Source organism: Condylura cristata, unplaced genomic scaffold, assembly GCF_000260355.1.
Source record: "Condylura cristata isolate star-nosed mole 26May11 unplaced genomic scaffold, ConCri1.0 scaffold00015, whole genome shotgun sequence".
Classification (NCBI taxonomy): domain Eukaryota; kingdom Metazoa; phylum Chordata; class Mammalia; order Eulipotyphla; family Talpidae; genus Condylura; species Condylura cristata.
Window position 1 is genome coordinate 40,053,456 of NW_004567116.1, and position 16,819 is coordinate 40,070,274.

General features: G+C 51.8%; 1 protein-coding gene and 1 pseudogene across 1 annotated transcript in view; both read left to right on the forward strand.

Moving 5' to 3' along the window:
• The window catches only part of DGAT2 (diacylglycerol O-acyltransferase 2), a 29,772-nt gene extending 15,910 nt beyond the window's left edge, over window positions 1-13,862 (forward strand). The window contains exons 3-8 of the mRNA XM_004683213.1: window positions 3,073-3,180; window positions 3,505-3,575; window positions 9,069-9,273; window positions 9,845-10,019; window positions 11,600-11,802; window positions 13,577-13,862. Of these exons, the coding sequence (XP_004683270.1) occupies window positions 3,073-3,180; window positions 3,505-3,575; window positions 9,069-9,273; window positions 9,845-10,019; window positions 11,600-11,802; window positions 13,577-13,731 (917 nt within the window). The 3' untranslated portion in view covers window positions 13,732-13,862. The remainder of the gene's footprint in view (window positions 1-3,072; window positions 3,181-3,504; window positions 3,576-9,068; window positions 9,274-9,844; window positions 10,020-11,599; window positions 11,803-13,576) is intronic.
• A 2,493-nt stretch (window positions 13,863-16,355) lies between these two features.
• Window positions 16,356-16,819, forward strand: LOC105853671 (annotated as a pseudogene).

Sequence of the window (16,819 nt, forward strand, 5' to 3'; positions counted from 1 at the left end):
GTAGTGGGAGTAGGAAAGAGTCCTTGGACTCCAGCCTCCCCAACCCCTGCCTGCTCCTGGCTCCCTAAACCCCATGTGTACGGGGAAGTCACCACTATCCCATCTGAGTGGGTCAGGGCTTGGTTGATGCCAGGAGTAACCTCAGCCCTTGCAGTATGCGATGGGGACTGCCCCAAGCTGTAGGTTAACGATTGATTATACCCAGCCACAACCCAGAAACCAGCCGAGCATCTCCCCAACACCCTTGTGTAGGTGGGAGCCAAGCCTGATTGGATGGACAGGTCTGCTAACTGCTGCTAATTAGCACCCTGAAAGCCCAGCACTCCCTCTTTGTCGCCCAGTCCTGCAAGATGCTTGCTCAGTGTTGCAGAGGCTGCTGGGTGCCGCTCGGCATCCCTCTGTCCCAGAGGTTCTCCTCACTTTGTGCCATGAACCCTCTGGCATTCTGTGGAAGGCTATGAACCTTTCCCATTCTTTTTAAATGTGTAATACAAATACATTGAACTTCAAAGCAAATAAGTGATACTGAAATACAGATATGCACACATTAGGAAATCTAATTATAAAAGGAAATGAAATAGCTACTAGAGTATTTGTGACCCAGAATTTAAATTAGCAAGTTGAAGAGCTCATTGCTAAAGAGAGAAAACTTTACACATGCATTTCTATTGCGTTAATTAAAATTATCCAGCAGCAGGTATAATCATTATTATAATTTGTAAGCAGTGATGAGAATAAGTGATTTTTCAAGGTTTCTACTATTGCCATAAATGTGATATGAAAATACCCAATTCTTATTGGTGTCACACTCAGCACGTCCTGTTGATACTTGCGTCTACTACGTTGGTAAATGAAGGAGATATTAAATTTCCATAAGAGATAGGTGAAGATGTCAGTTTTCATCCCTACCCAAGTCCATGGAACTGTAGACTGGATGCTCAATTGTGTGTTAAGTCCTCTTCAGACCTCACCTCATACAAGCTTCCTGATGCCTTGTAAGGAAATTGAGACTCAGGAATGGTGGCAACCGTGAGAGCAGGTCTGTGCTTGCCGCAGCCCACTGTGCCTGCCCGGCGCCCCCTCCCTCCAGGGCCAGAGTCTTGTGTCCTGGGCCTCACCACGTCGAGGGAGGCCGGGGGGTGAGGGCCTGTGGAGGGGCTCCTGACCCTTCTGTACCTGGGCCTGGCTGTTTACCTCCCTGGGACCCAGTAGTGCTGTGGTAGAAGATGCCCGTTGTTCAGAATACAGGGATTAAGCTCAGGAGAGGAAGGTCATTTGCTCAGTTAGTCTATTTTTTTCCAGTGAACCTTTACTGTGTTTGGTTGCTGGCTGGAGAGATCATCCTGACCTGTCTGTCTGCTGGAAGGGCTGTCTGCTGGAGGCAGTATCAAGGGGGAGGCCAGTAGGGAGGGGTCAGAGGATGAGCGCTGTGACCCTAGGGTGAGGGTCATAGGGCTGGTGGGAACAGAGCTGGGAAGGGAGGAAGCCAGAATGCAGACTGCGGACTCTTGGGCGCTTCTCTTTCCCCACGGAGGCTGTGTTCGCGTCAGAGTGAGGACCCCCAGAGAGCCCAGACATCTAGCAGTCAGGCCTGGGCCTCAGCCCGGGAGTCTCTCCTCCCTGGGGAGAGTAGGAGTTTGGGTAGCAGCTAGGTGGCCAGGTTCTCGGGGCCTAGCCTGAGCTCATGGCCCTGCCCAGGCCTGCTGGCAGTACCTGCCTAGCATCGGAAGGCGCATGGAGACCGGTGAGGCTGAGGCCCTTTCCCCAGTCCTAAGAAAGGGGCGCAGAGGCAGACTGTTCACATGTGACTTTGTAAGTGACCTTGCTTAGCACTGCCATTTGCAAAGTCACCTCAAGGACGTTGCAGTTTGTCTTTAACAAGATTTCTTGGACTGCAAATTTCAAATTGGATGCTTCTCCCCTATCTGCAGTGTCACGTTCCTCAGGGCATCCTGAAAATTGGACACCTGGTCACTCTGTGCTCATTGTCCCCACCATAACAGTTGTACTGTTTGGGGCTGCCTTTGGGAAGGGGCTGATTCAGGTCTGAAACAGGACTGAGGATGACCAGGGATCACACTTCCTATCCTTGGGCTCACTGAGAATCTTGTCTGCCCCTCGGGAGGCAGAGGAGGCTACGGTGGCGGCAGCCCTAGAGCACCCCTCAGGCCCAGGGGAGGGTGGGCATCCGGGCCGTCCAGGGTGGTGGCACTCCCTGGGCAGTGAGAGGGTCTGGACAGAGGCTGTTCCTAGCAAACCTGAGTCTCCACACTGTGCCGGGGGCGCAGAACATGTGGCTCCCTGTAGGGCGGAGAAGTCAGGCGAGAAATCCAGTGGGGCAGTGTGATATTGGAGAACAGTTCTTGAAGAGATGAGGTCTGACTAGGCTTTGAAGGCTGGCGGCACTGCTGAGGGCATGTGAGGGCAAGCCATGACTTTCCTTCCTTTCAGTGCCAAGTATGGCTGGCAGGTGCAGGACAGAGTGACCAAATGGAAGCGGGCCCCTGGGGAGGCTGAGGGTGCTGCTGGGGTTCTGTGAGCGGGGCTGCTGGGCCCGCCTCCCCACCTTTGCATTGGAAGAGGACCCGGTCTCCCTCTGAATCCTGCCAGTGGCAGGCTGATGCTTCTAACTCTTAGCGAGCTTGTAAAACCTGGTGCTATCCCCCTTCTAGCTTCAGTGTTCACATCTCTAACATGGCATAAGAGTCACCCTGGCCGCCCCATGGCTCAGCCCAAGTCCAAAGATAGACACTCAGCTGGTCCCTCCTTTAAGACACAGTCACTGCTGGACACTAGGGTGGCCGAAGGCACAGCTCCAAGGATAGCTTCACACGAAGCTGAAGTCAGCTTCAGGGATGTGGGGTGCCCCGCAATGCCAGGACAGGCCACCAGGGTCGAGGATAGAAGGCCGATGTCACCTGAACCTGTTCCTGCCAGACTGTGGCTGCAGGATTCTCTGCCCACGACCCCGACTGTGCCTCACTCGCGTCACAGTCAGTGCCCACTCCGTGATTCAGTGATCCTCGGCCAGGGGAGACTGAAGGCTGACTCTGGTTACCTGCCTCCCCTCAGGAGTGACCTGCAGTGTCATCCTCATGTACATATTCTGCACCGACTGCTGGCTCATTGCTGTGCTCTACTTCACCTGGCTGGTGTTTGACTGGAACACACCCAAGAAAGGTAAACACACAGCCCATTACCCCACCCTCACCCTGGTACTGCCCCGCCTACTTCACCCCTCTGTCAGATGTATGGGCTAGGCCTGGAGTGTTTGGAGTGAGTGAGGGGCAGGTTTAAAGTTCCCCAAAGGGTGCCGTGCTGGTCTCTTTTGAAGCTTACACTCAGCCAAGGGTTTGTGTAACATGAGGAATAGAGGTAGTGAATGTGGATGGGGTGGAGAGCTGTGCACAGTAATGGTCCCTACCTAGGGTTCCACTCTGACCATGGCTGGCTGCCCTGTCCCCCAGCCCGTCTCCTTCTAACACTGTATTTGTTCCCCGGCAGGTGGCAGGAGGTCACAGTGGGTCCGAAACTGGGCTGTGTGGCGCTACTTTCGAGACTACTTTCCCATCCAGGTAAAGACTTGTGGGTGTTATCTTGGGAGGGTGGGAATGGACGAGACAGCTGAACTGAAGCCTTAACCCACCATCCTCAGTGGCCGCACAAGCCGAGTTGAGCCACATGCCATCTCCTGTTATAAATGCCCTTCATGCTCACCACTGATAATAGAACTCGAAGCAGTTTAGGGTACATACATACAGTGCCAAACAGGGAAAGAAAAATCAAGACTTGGGTGAAAAATAATAGTATTTCAATTATAAAGATCAACAGAATTTCAGTGGTTGACCTTCATAGTCAGCTCTGAGCTTTCTGGCAGCCAAGGTGAAAAGGGAAATATGATGGTAGTTGGCTTTTTTAGGGAAAGGGAGAAGCTCTTTCATCCCTTGGAGAAAAAAGAATTTTTGTAGCATCTGGATCGAAAAGATGTTCCAGCAACTGCAATTCTGAGTGATGTAAGGAGTAGGTATATTATGACTATTGCTTGTCTGTCTTTCAGTGAATATTAAATGTATAACTTAAAGTGGAGGTGATTTATCAAGAGCATAGCTAAGGTAGGGCAAGCTTACCTGACCTGAACCAAGGATAGCTCTTAAAGCAACAGGTGCGAGGCTTACCTTCCTTCCATGGGTCTTCTAAAAGTATCACCTCTCTCAGCCAGTCTTGGGTGGGTCTCTGGGAGTTTGGCCATGGACTTAGGCCCCAGGATTTGATGTACAGTGGAAGAAGAGTGAGAGATCCTCTGTGTTGACTCGCTTGTGGAAGGCTTCTGGAGGAGGTGCTCCTAGAAACCCACCTTAGGGATAAGGAACACCGTCAGGCAGGCGAAATATGCACCAGCTCCTGAGTTTGAAACCTGGGCTGCGGGAGGAGACAGTTCGGCGATGGCGTGGCGTGGAGAGGATGCCATCTATGTGCTAACACCTTTCCCCAAGGAGTCTCCTTCGCTCCTCATAGCATTCCTTAAGGCAGGTGTGAACTTCGCTCCCTTTTCATGCAAGAGGAAGCTGAGGGTCCGAGAGCAGCAAAGCTGGGTGAGATCAGTGACATTCCAGTTGCTGCCTTGCTCAAAACCCGGGCGTTCCCACTGATGCGTGCTGCCTCTCTGTGCTGACGGCTGTGGCAAGGGAGCCTGGCCCTACTCAGGCTGCAGCGAGACACGGCCGGTGTGATGCTGTGCGAGGCACCATCCCTCTAGGGCGCGCTCCCTGCGTGAAGCGAGTTTAGAACAAGTGGCACGCTCCACTCACTGTACTGCCAGCTGCCCTGGGACCCTCACACTGGTCTTCTGAGCACCCATCTCCTCAGGGACTAACCTCAGGGTTCTGAAAGGATAAATGGTGGCTTGATCTGGCTCTTGCTGCTGTCTCTGTCTGGGCCCTGGTGCATGTGGGTGATGCTGGTAGATTAGAGATGATTCTGGCAGAATCCTGAAGGTCTCCCCATGGGAGAAAGACCTGTCTGGCTGGCTTTCTCGGCACCCTAGTCCGGGCACGCCCTCACGGCTGAGCAGCCCGGCGGCAGGCAGGAGCCGCAGTGTGTGAGTGTGAAAGCGCTGGTGCATGACACAGGGTGGTGTGTTTGCTGCTGTGAGTCAGTGCCCCGACCTCCTTGGGCGTGCTGTCCAGGGGAGGTGTCCCCACATTCCTGCACTGCTTCGCATGTGGGACCCGGGCCCGTTCCCTCTGCCTACCTCAGCCTGAGCCCTGTTTCCTTAGGAGCACCCAGTCCGGATCCCACTCCTCCTCTCCTGACCCCCTCTTCTCCAGCCGCGAGGAGCTCAGCTGTAGTCACTGGGAAGATGTTGCATCATAGGACCTGACCCTCTTGTTTTGGGCATGAGGAAACTGAGTCCCGAAGAGGGCTACACACTGGTCCAGGTTGCAGAGCAAGAGCACACCTCGTTAGTATTAGATCTGGGCTTCCTGGGTTTGGGGTCCCAGGTTTCCTCATAGGATTCCCTCTGCCTAGGGAGGTTTTCTCTAGAGAGGTTTCAACAAGGCCAGCTTCCTTGTTGAGTGAGTCCTACTTCCTGCGTCTCTCTCTGCCCAGTTGTTGGAAACCTGCTTTGAGTTCCTGTTCTGTCGCTATACCCACTGCCCTGCCATTGCTGCCCTCTGTGCCATGTTGGGCACAGGGGTGGAGGTCAGCCCGCCCCAGGCCCTGCCGTGTGGTGGTCCCAAAGGTATCAGGTTAGACTTAGTCTCTCTGCCATGGAATCACAGGCGTTCTTCTTCAAGCTTGCTGAGCCTCACTGCAAAATGGAGCTGTTTCAGTTATAAAAAGTGGTAAGTTATGGTTGCTTGTGAGGGACTCTGTTCTCTCTCCTGGGGCTCTGAGCTTAGGAACAGGCCTCAGCGTCCAGAGTGGCCTGCCCCACAGGAAGCCACCTGCACCATCATTCAGAGCGGGGGCAGGCAGGGTACCTTCCTCACGGACCTCTGCCCTTCCAAAAGCACCAAATAAACCCCATGGCACTTATCACGTCTACTTTCCAAGAAGTCATCTGGGAGTTAGGCCCCAGGGCACATGTAAGCTGACCATGTGAGGGCTCTTTGAAGTAGGACCAACGTCACATTGCGCTAGAGCAGGTTGGGGCATTGGACTTCAACCCAAAGTGCAGCCCGGGCTCTGCTCTTGCCCACTGGTGACGTTTGCCACACACCTGCCCCTTGAGGCCCCAGGCCCTGCTTCTGTGCAGGGAGGATTTGGCCTTGAGAATTTGACGTCAGGGCTGACACTCCTGGGTTCTGTGGCTCTCCTGTCCCACCCCCTTTGCCCAGCCTCATGCCAGTGGTTATGTAACATGGATTTTCAGCAGTACCTCCAGCCACACCTCCTCACTCCTTTCTCAATGACTCACTTTGCTCTTTGACACCAGAGCCACTCGGCTGCCGCGACAGGTGCCTCTAATTCCAACAGAGGTGCTGCTCATGTGTTAGCAGCAGCCACCAGAACCTCTGGCTACTTGGGAGAGGACAGAGCAGTGCCCAGTCATCTCACCCTGAAGTATTGCAGGGTCTTTGGACAAGGACCAGGAAGGTCTCTTAGAGCTTAGAATCTTTATCTGTCCCTGTTTCATGTCACAGATGGGCCTGCTGATGCCCAGAGGGGAGGGACCATTGCAAGATCACAAAGTGGGCATCCCTGGTGGCCTAGGGGTTAAGTCTCAGCATCATCACCAGTACAACCTGAGTTCAGCCGAGCCAGGTAGCTGAGACACATATGGCTCAACAGAGACCTCTCACAGTGTGTTTCAGTAGATCGGCCTGTTCTGCTCCCCACTCTTTCTCTGGTGAATCCTTTCTCCCCCCGCACCTCCTGCCCATACCCCAGTTCTTCAACACACACACACATACACAGCAAGTCGCTAGCAAGGCTAGTACAGAATCCAGCCTGTGTGTCAGGAGCCATGTTGTCATTCCTGTGTTCCTCTGCTCTGTAGCCTTAAGAAACCTTCCTGGGGCTGGGTTTTTCCCCCTATCTAGTACCAGAGTGGAACAGCCTGTGTGAGCCCCTTCCCAGCGGTGGGAGTAGGGAGTGAAGGGTGACTTGCCAGGAATGTGTCCCAGGTCACGTTAGCCAGCATACCTGGCCTGGGTACCCACTTGGGCTGAGACTTTGCCATGGAAAGCAATCAGGGGACACGAGAGCAGATGTCAACAGAACCTCAGCAGTGTCCTCTCTCCAGAGTGAACACTGTGTTCAGCCTTGGGGGGGCGGGGCGTGTGACGTGAGGGGATCAAAGCTGCTCCGGTGCCTGCACCAAGGCCATTCCCTGCACTGTGTCCCGAGGCTCCTCGTTATTCTCATGGCCCCAGCAGGTAGAGACTTAGTGGAGGGAGGAATTCGTTACAGAGCTAGCTCCATCCCAGAATCTCAGGCCCCCACCTTGCAGAGCTCAGGTCGAGTTTGGCCCTCGTGAGGCTCCTCCCCACTAGCCATGGTTAGGCTGTTCTGTTCCCCAGCAATCACGGTGGCTAATACTCATTTGGCTTTCTGAGCAGCTTTAACCTGCTTGCCAGAGAGAGAGTAGGAGAAAGAATACAACGTACCCAAGCACCAAGGTAAAACTTGAAGGTTTTGCTCCTCCTGACAGTTTCAGAGTTGGGACTGGTGCCAGTCACCCTCCATCCCTCCCACTCAGACCTGATACCTGAAGACTCAGGTTTCAGTTTCCTGAAACCACCAGCACCCAGTCCCAGAAAGCCCTCCCTGGGCTGAGAGGCTCCCACATCTGAAGTCATGGAAAACCCAGGCTCTGGCTGTTTGTGATGGTCAGCGGCTCCGCTTCCAGCTGGCACCGGTGCGGGGAAGCGGGCACCTCCAGTGCCGCCAGTGGAAATGTGGTCAGGGCCACCTCGCCAAAGGCAGGGCAGCCTGCAAATCAAGAACGTTCATACCTCTGACCCAGCAGTTGTATTTCTAGAAGTTTGTCTCAAGAAAATCAGATATGTGGGCAATAACAAACTATTTATGGAAGAGGGAGCTAAAAAGGACTGGGAAGTTTTTTAAAGGTCCATCATCTGCACTTGGTTATATGTAGCTTGGCTGTGGGACAGGAGAGGGTAGCCTGGGAAGACATGCTACTGTGGGACTTTGATGAGGGAAAGTAGCGATGATGTGCTTGGAGAAAATGATAGCAGCCATTTGACCTAAATTGTGTGGTTTTTAAAAAAGGAGCATGTGTGCACTTGTGTAAAGGACTCTGGCTGGTTTACCTGCATGCAGGTATTGTAGGTGCTTTTTTGTTTTTTTAAAGTAATGCATTATAACATTATTTCAAGTTTCAGTCATTATGGGTGTGTTTGAGTTTCTTTTTACTTTCTTGTATTTTAAAAATATCTCTGTGTGTATTTGTGATTTTTCTATTCAGAAAAAACTCTTCTGAACAAAATCATCTTGATCTCTACACCTCCCTGGTCCCCCTCTTGTGCTCCTGGTTATGTTGAGTAGGTACCCCCATTGTGCAGGTTCTAGGGAAACAGCACTATCCACCCCACCCCCAGAGCACCAGCCCCAGGGCAGGGGTGGGCCCCAAAGGAGGCCAGGCATTCTTTAGAGCAGCCCAGGATGGCTGCATGGTTCCTCAGGTCAGCTGCCCGGCTGTACAGCTGACTCCCCACCCCCAAAGCCACTGACATGGCTATCGGTTGTCCTTGTCATTCCTGTCTCAGAGCCAGGGCTGAACCTGGCTGCCTAGAAGGACAGCTGCACTGTCCCTCAACAGTCAAACTAAAAGGTCTTGGACGGGCTATGCTAAAGATGGGGTCCAGAGGAAAGGAGTAAGAGGAAAAGTGTCCCACTCCCTTCCAAGGGCTCAGCCCAGACGGCAGCTGCCAAGTGCCTGGCACCAAGGCTCAGTGGTGAGGACCTGCAGCTCATGGAGCTCATGCAGACGGTCTTCCAGCCTTTCGGGTCCACGAGCACCCAGACGCGTGACACACTCAGCTCTTCCCGTCCCTTTGGGTGGTGCCACAGCCCCCTCTCACCCAAGGTCTTCTCTGCAGCTGGTGAAGACCCACAACCTGCTGACCACCAGGAACTATATCTTCGGATACCACCCCCATGGCATCATGGGCCTGGGTGCCTTCTGCAACTTCAGCACAGAGGCCACAGAAGTGAGCAAGAAGTTCCCTGGCATAAGGCCCTACCTGGCCACGCTGGCAGGCAACTTCCGGATGCCTGTGCTAAGAGAGTACCTGATGTCTGGAGGTGAGAATCCACCTCTGCCTGCCCCTACTAAGCTCCATTGTTGAGACCTCATCTGCTTCATAGAGCAAGAGGGTGGAGATGCTAGGAAGCCCAGATGCCGTACCTGGCGGCTGGTCCTGTAGAGTCTCCGGCAGGGTGGGTCAAGGATGAGCAAGAGAGCTGTGCACACTTCTTCAGGATTCAGTCTGGATAACATCTTCCCCAAGAAACCACTCTATGCCTCTTCTAGGCACCCTCCCCCTGTGCTGACCTTTCTAAACTTTCCATTGTCCTTGGTTCTGTCATTATCCACCCGCCTGTGCTCCCATCGGCACCCGGCGCCAGCCGGGTGGTTAAGACCTTCGCAGATGTTTGCCAAATGAGTGAGTTCTCTAAATAATCATGTGTCATTATCTCCCATTGTATAGGTAAGTAAGATGAGGCTCAGAAAAAGAAATAGGTCATACTGGTCCATACTTATAAGTGACTAGATTAGGTCTGGGGCCAAAGTCCAGGCTTTCTGTTCATGCTTGACTATGCAGGGCATAGGGAATGCGTCTGCGCAGTCCTGACCACGCCTCACTTCTCCCAGGCATCTGTCCTGTGAACCGGGACACCATCGACTACTTGCTTTCCAAGAATGGGAGTGGCAACGCCATCATCATCGTAGTGGGGGGTGCAGCCGAGTCCCTGAGCTCCATGCCTGGCAAGAACGCTGTCACCCTGCGCAACCGCAAGGGCTTTGTGAAACTGGCCCTCCGCCACGGGTAAGTGCCTGCCTGTGTGCACACACGCCTCACCCCACCCCTCACATGCTAGGAGCGAGAGCAAGAGGCCAGGAGGGTGCTGTTGCTGGCAACATCGAGGACGATGTCCTACTAGAGAGGGTGCCAAGAGGACAAGAAGCTTAGATTTTGTGAACTTTTTCTAGAAAACCAGGGATACCACCTGCTCAGCACATTCCATTTAGCAAAGCGCATTGATTTCTACAGTCCTGCAGGTTGTGACAGCCCAATTTTCCATAGAGGAAACTGCATTAGGCTAAGTGACCTGGTGAGGGCCACATGGTCAGGCTCTCTGGGCTCCATGCCTAGTGTCTGCCTCCCACACGTGGGCTCTGCAACTCCCAGAAGAGGGCCTGCGTCACTCCAACAGGGGTGCCCCGGGGGTGGGAGAGGGTGTGACCTGTGGTCACATTACAAGTTAAGGTGCCACTAACCATGCCACCTAGGCCCCACCCAGCCCCTCTCTCCTGCTCCTCAGGATCTTCTTACCTTAGGCTCCAGACAAGGCTGCTCTTTCCATCCAGGCTCTACGCCAGGCCTGGGGACACAGATCAGATCCCATGCCTAGCTTCAGGGTGGAGAGGAAGGAGGGGAGGGGACAGCAATACTTTGTGTGCTCAGGGCTGTGACATAGGCCTGAGCAACTCCTGGCTTATGGTATATTTGTCATCATTGTTCATTTTAAACAGTACTTACTCCCCCTCCCCACTCAGGTGTAGACCCATAGAATTCCCTCCCCCATTTGCAGGTGCACCAAAACCACAGTCCCCTGTGCTCCTTCCCACCCCTCTCCCTCCCCCTCCCCTGCAGGATGTCTCTGGTTTATAATTGTCTGTTTTTGCTTTGTCGAGTTTTGTATTGTTTTTTTTCCCCCACGTCTGACTTACTTCTCCTGTATTCCTCCTATAAGTGAAACCATCTGATACTTTTCTTTTTGTTTCTGACATATTTCTCTGAGCATGATCCCTTTTTGCTCCATCCATATTATCTTTGACAAAGGAGCAAAGAACATGTAATGGGACAAGTACAGTTTGTTCAATAAATGGGCTGGGAAAGCTGGAACAACATAAGCGAAAGAATGAATCTAGACCATACCTCATACCAATGTGCAAAAATCAACTCAAAATGGATAAAAGATTTGGGCATTAAGACCTGGAACTATAAAATACGTAGAAGAAACTATAGGTAAAATACTACATGACATACATCTCAGTAACATCTTTAAAGACTCACCACCCAAAGTAAAGAGAATGAAGGAAAAGATAAACATCAAACTAAAAAAACTTGTGCACAGCAAAGAGACAGTAACCAGACATAGAACAGCACTTCCATGTAGCTTTCCTTTTGCTTAGCAGTTCCAAAGCCCTGACATGTTCCCTAGTCACTAATAGAAAAACAGAGGGCCCCATCTTAATCTGGTCATGAGGATACACATGGTTCGGGGCCCCCCAAGTGCGCCTCTGGTGGGATAAGAGCTTGACTGGTGTCTGCGGCCTCTGGAACTGACAGGTGGAACTGAAGCCAATGATTGCAACATGACAGACCCTGGCCTTCCCTTCCAGGGCGGACTTGGTTCCCACCTACTCCTTCGGAGAGAATGAGGTGTATAAGCAGGTGATCTTCGAGGAGGGCTCCTGGGGCCGATGGGTTCAGAAGAAGTTCCAGAAGTACATTGGCTTTGCACCGTGCATCTTCCATGGCCGAGGCCTCTTCTCCTCTGACACCTGGGGCCTGGTGCCCTACTCTAAGCCCATCACTACTGTAGGTGAGTCCCCAGCCCATACACCCTGAACTTGGGGTGCCATCCAGTTAAGTGGTGGAGTTAGGATTTGAATCCAGACCACCTGGCTCTGGTAGCTGTGCTCTCGACCATGAGGAGATGTTTGTGTATGATGAAAATGGTCCATGGGGGTGGAAATTTGGGGGTGATTCCATTGCTGTCAGTCAGGCAATGCGGATTGGGTTTGTGGCACCCATGAGTATCAGGGAAGAACTGTGACAACAGAGGTGAGACATGTGTATGGGGCTCTGGAGTGTCGTTGTAGACCCCAGAAAAGAGGTCGTTCTTAGTTTTTTTTATTTGTATTTATTTATGCATGCAAGAACTAGGGTGTAGGCCAGAGATACGAGGCGGGCAGTGAGAAGATTCACCAGAGACAGAGTGGGGAGCAGAACAGGTGGATCGCCTGAAATACACTGTTGAGGCAGCCGGCGAGACAGGAGAAGCCTGCACCAAGTGGGTCAGGAGGCTGGCAGTGCTGCAGTGACTGCTGATAGCTTGACAGTGCTGAGACTTTAATCCCTGCACCACAGGGAGGCCCAGATTCTTACCACTGTTAGATGGAAAGGAGTGGCCCAGCAAAAGAGGAAGGAAGAGAGTTTCTTCATGGGGAAAAAAAATAAAAAAGGTCTATTTGCAGTTCTAGCAGCAGGCTGCCGCTTTTTCAGGACAGTAAAGAAAAGGACTCTAGTAGAAACCTGTGAGACGTGGAGCAAAAAATTAACTGCAGTTGGCCCTCATCTGTGTTATTTTGAGTTTGAGACAATTTCAAGTATTCCAAAGAATCATCAGTTGTAGAGGTGTGCGTTTATGTTAATGGTTCACGAAGTAGAGATTATCCTGGAGCATGTGATTTTAGGGGCTAAAGCTCACATAGATAATTGGGATTATCAGACCAGGTGTTTTGCTTTGTACATTTAGACAGAGACTGACCACCTGCGTTTTAGTTCACATTATCCAAACTCACCCGGATTCTTGTTATACATGAATCCACTCCAGGGCTGATCTCTTTGAGGGGCTGGCAAGGGTCAGGGTCCTTGGGCAGTGGCAGTTTGCTTTTCACCTCATGAGTAAAAAACTACTTGAGCGTTGTAGGAGAAGTTCAGATTTGCATTTTAAGGTGATCCTTGCAGCTGATGAATAGAAAATGGGTTAGAAGGTACAAAAGTGGGTGCTGCAAGACCAGTCCAGAGGCTTCTGTGGTAGTTGGTGGCTTATACTGGGGGAATGACGGGGAGGTAGAAAGAAGACCTGGGAAGAAACTGACAGGATTTGGGGATGAGTTGGATTTGGAACTAAAGCAGGATAAGAAACAAAATAATAATAAGTACACTTGAATGTTGATTTCCTCCTCCCTCTCCTGTCGTTGTTACCTTTTTCAAAGTAATTCATGTATGGTACAGAATCTTTACCAAACCCCTATGACAACACGGTCCTCTGTGACAGATGAGGAAACTGGGGCTCTGAGAGGTGAAGTGCCAGAGTAAGGCAAAAAGGCACGTGTTCCTTGGACCACGGCTTGCCAGTGTGAGGGCAGTAGGTGCAGGGCCTTGACCCCACCTGTGGCTCAGTGGCTGTCTAGTCCTGAGCAGGCCCCTCCCCAGGGCCCTGGGCCTCCGTCCTCTGCTCTGCTGCAGGAACCACCTGAGAGGCTGCCCACTAGCACAGCACCAGCCCCTGTTACAGCCCTGTAGGAGATGTCTAGGGAGGGTGGGCTGAATGGCACTGACTAACCAGAGGCCTCTGCCCGTCCTTGCAGTGGGGGAGCCCATCACCGTCCCCAAGCTGGAGCACCCGACCCAGCAGGACATTGACCTGTACCACGCCATGTACATGGAGGCCCTGGTGAAGCTCTTTGACAAGCACAAGACCAAGTTTGGCCTCCCAGAGACCGAGGTCCTGGAGGTGAACTGAGCCCAGACCTTATGGGGCCAACTGCAAATCGTTTTCTACCAAGTTCTTGAGTGCTTTTTGTTCTGTAAATTTGGAAGCGTCATGGGTGTCTGTGGGTTATTTAAAAGAAATTATAATAATTTTGTTAAACCTTTACAATGTTAGGTCTTTTTTAAGATGGAAAAAGTGAATATTCCAACCTCTTTCACTTCCTATTTGTCCTGTTCTAGGTGGCGGCTAACACATCTGGGCCTTTATGTTTTCACAACCAACCACTCTGCTTCCCTTACCAAAAGTACAGAGAAAACAGTCCTGGTTAATTTACTTCGACTAATTAGAATATTGCTCAGGGGGATGAGGGGCAAATGCCACCTCTAAAAAGGACACCTCTATTCCCACCTGCCTACCCTTGACTGAAGGACTAGTCCTTCTTTCCAAAGGGAGGACCTAGAAGGCACAGTTATCCTCATTAGAACACAGCACTAAGCATCCGGAAAGCTCCAGCTTGAGTCTCCTTCCTGCCACTGCCCCAAACCAGTCGGAACAAGAATGGGGGTGGCACTAGTCCCATACTAGCACAGGAGAGCCCAAACGCAGCACCTCTTGGGTTATCCACCACTGTGTGTGGGAGTGACTGCTTCCTCGGGGGGTTTGATATGCAACAGCAGAGGTCCAGCCTTGGTCTGAATCATCTTCTGCACAGTGACCTCAGTTTGCTCAACCCACAGCCCACATGTGGGTGAGAAAGAGGCCCCTGGGCTTCTTTAGAGAGGGGCTCAGCCTTCTGAGCAGCAGGTTGGCCCCAGGACGGGAGACCTTGAGCCTGAGCCTCATGTATCTGTGCCTTTCTGAGAGGGTGGGAGCTGGGGAGACCTGGCCCTTCCTCCGTGTTCTGTTTTCTCTTGATGAGATCGTTGTGCCATACCAGACTTTTGTATTTTCCTAAAAGAATAAATGAAAACAAGAGTCCTCTGCAAGTTGTTGCTGGAGCTGCTTTCACACCTGGCTGCTGACATCTGCCGCAACAACAGCCCTGGCTGGGTGACCTGCTGACCCCAGCATGGTGCCTTATTTGTGGCTGTGTAGCGAATCACTCTGTGACTTAGTAAATTTAAACAGCATTGTGTCTACAGTTTCTGAGGCGCAGGTAACAGAGCTTGGCTGGTCATCTGCCCAGGCCTCTCCCAAGAGGGCTCAGATTGGGGAACAGACCCACGTCCAAGATCACTCTTAGGGCTGTTGGCAGGGCTCACTTGCCCACTGACGGTTAACCAGAGGCCTCTCCTTTCCTTGCTGCGTGGGCTTTTCTAGAGCAGCTTACAACATGGGAACTGGCTTCAGAGAGAGAAAAAGAGAGCCAGAGAGAGTATGCCACAGAAGTCAGTCTTCTACAACCTAGTCTTGAAAATAATGTACTGTCACATTTCCAGTCTCTTCATTAGATGCAAGTCACTCAGTTCAGCTCACACTCAAGAGGATGGTGCCATGAGTGAATACCAGGAGACAGGAGACACTGAGCTCCTTTCACAGCTGCTATGAGGTGGTGAAGGTCTAGCTATAGGGTCTTAGGACAGCTGAGCTGGGAAGGTCCTTACGTATCGCTCAGACTGCTCCTGGCTTTACTTCCACCTCAAAGTGGGAGGCGTAGGCTGCTCTTACCCTAGTAATTTCATGTCACACCCAGGTCTCACTGGGTGCCAGCTCTGTTTTCTAATTCCATTCATTTCAATGTTTATAACCCTCTGGGAACCCTTCCCTTCCCAGCTGAGATCAAAGAACCTCATTCCAACCATCCCACTGCCTGAGTGCCGTGCCTGTCCCTGCCCTGACCACCTCAGGGACCTCCTCGTGCTGTAGGCTATGAGCGGGCTGGTGGAAACAACTGAGGACACTCGGACTGGTCAGGACTGTGATAGTGACGTCCCTAACCTAACCCGGGGTGCATCATGAGGAAATAGTGGCCTCAGCCGGCATCCAAAAGGTAACTGGAAGTTTGCCAGGAAGGAGTTAAAGGGCAGAGCAGTAAGTGCAAAGACCCACAGACAGCATTGCTGATTTGAAGGACAGAGAGGTCATGTGGTGGCAAAGAGGGCAGAAATGTGCTTCATTGACAGGGGTGATGGGCCAAAGGACAGGGCAGTGAGAGCAGGTGCTCTGGAGGACCGACAAAGGCTGACCTCTGTGGTACCAGGCAGGTCTCAGGTGGCAGAGGTCAGGTCAGAGGATGTACCGCCTCCTTTAGGATGGAGGGACAGCCTGTTTCTGACCGTCTCAGTCCACCCCTCTGCTCCAGGCTAAACACAGGCCCTAACCCAGACCACCCCACAAAGGCAGACCATTATTCTCAGCAATTCTGACATGAAAATGGAACCTACTCTGCACTAGGGAACTTGTCCATCTCTGCCATGGAAAAGAGTCAATAACCAGGACCAAATCCTGGAGGGTCACCCCACCTAGGGCCCTGTTGGCCTGTACACCAACAAAGGCCAGCCTCACTGCGTGGAGGCAGTTCCAAGTAAACTGCGTTGGTTTGGGAGTTGTTTCCTTGGGAGAGGGATTTGAAACCTTTTCCAGAAAAAATTGCCTTTGGATGAGAAAGTAGTACTATAATCTCAGTTTAGAGTCTGTTCTGACTTTTCACAAAGATGGAGCCAAAAGAAAAGAAGCCCTTCCCCTTCCAAGCAAAGGCCAAGGCAAGAACTTTGAAGGCCAAGAAAGCAGTCCTGACAGGCGTCCATAGCAATGAGGAGATATACACTTGGCTCACTTCTCAGAGGCCCAAGACATAGCTACTCCAAAGGCAACCCACATATCGGCAGAAGCACACTCCCAGGACAAACAAGTTCCCTGCTATGACATAAACACGTTTACTCTTCCCACTGAGTCAACCATGAAGAAAATAGAACTTGTGTTCCCTGTGGATGTTGAGGCCAACAAGCATCAGATCAAACAGGCTATGAAGAAGCTCTATGACATTGATGTGACCAAGGTCAACACCCTTGTCAGACCTGATGGAGAGAAGAAGGTGTATGTTTCACTGGCTCCTAACTATGATGTTTTGGATGTTGCCAAAAAATTGGGAGCATATAAACTGATTCCAGCTGGCTAA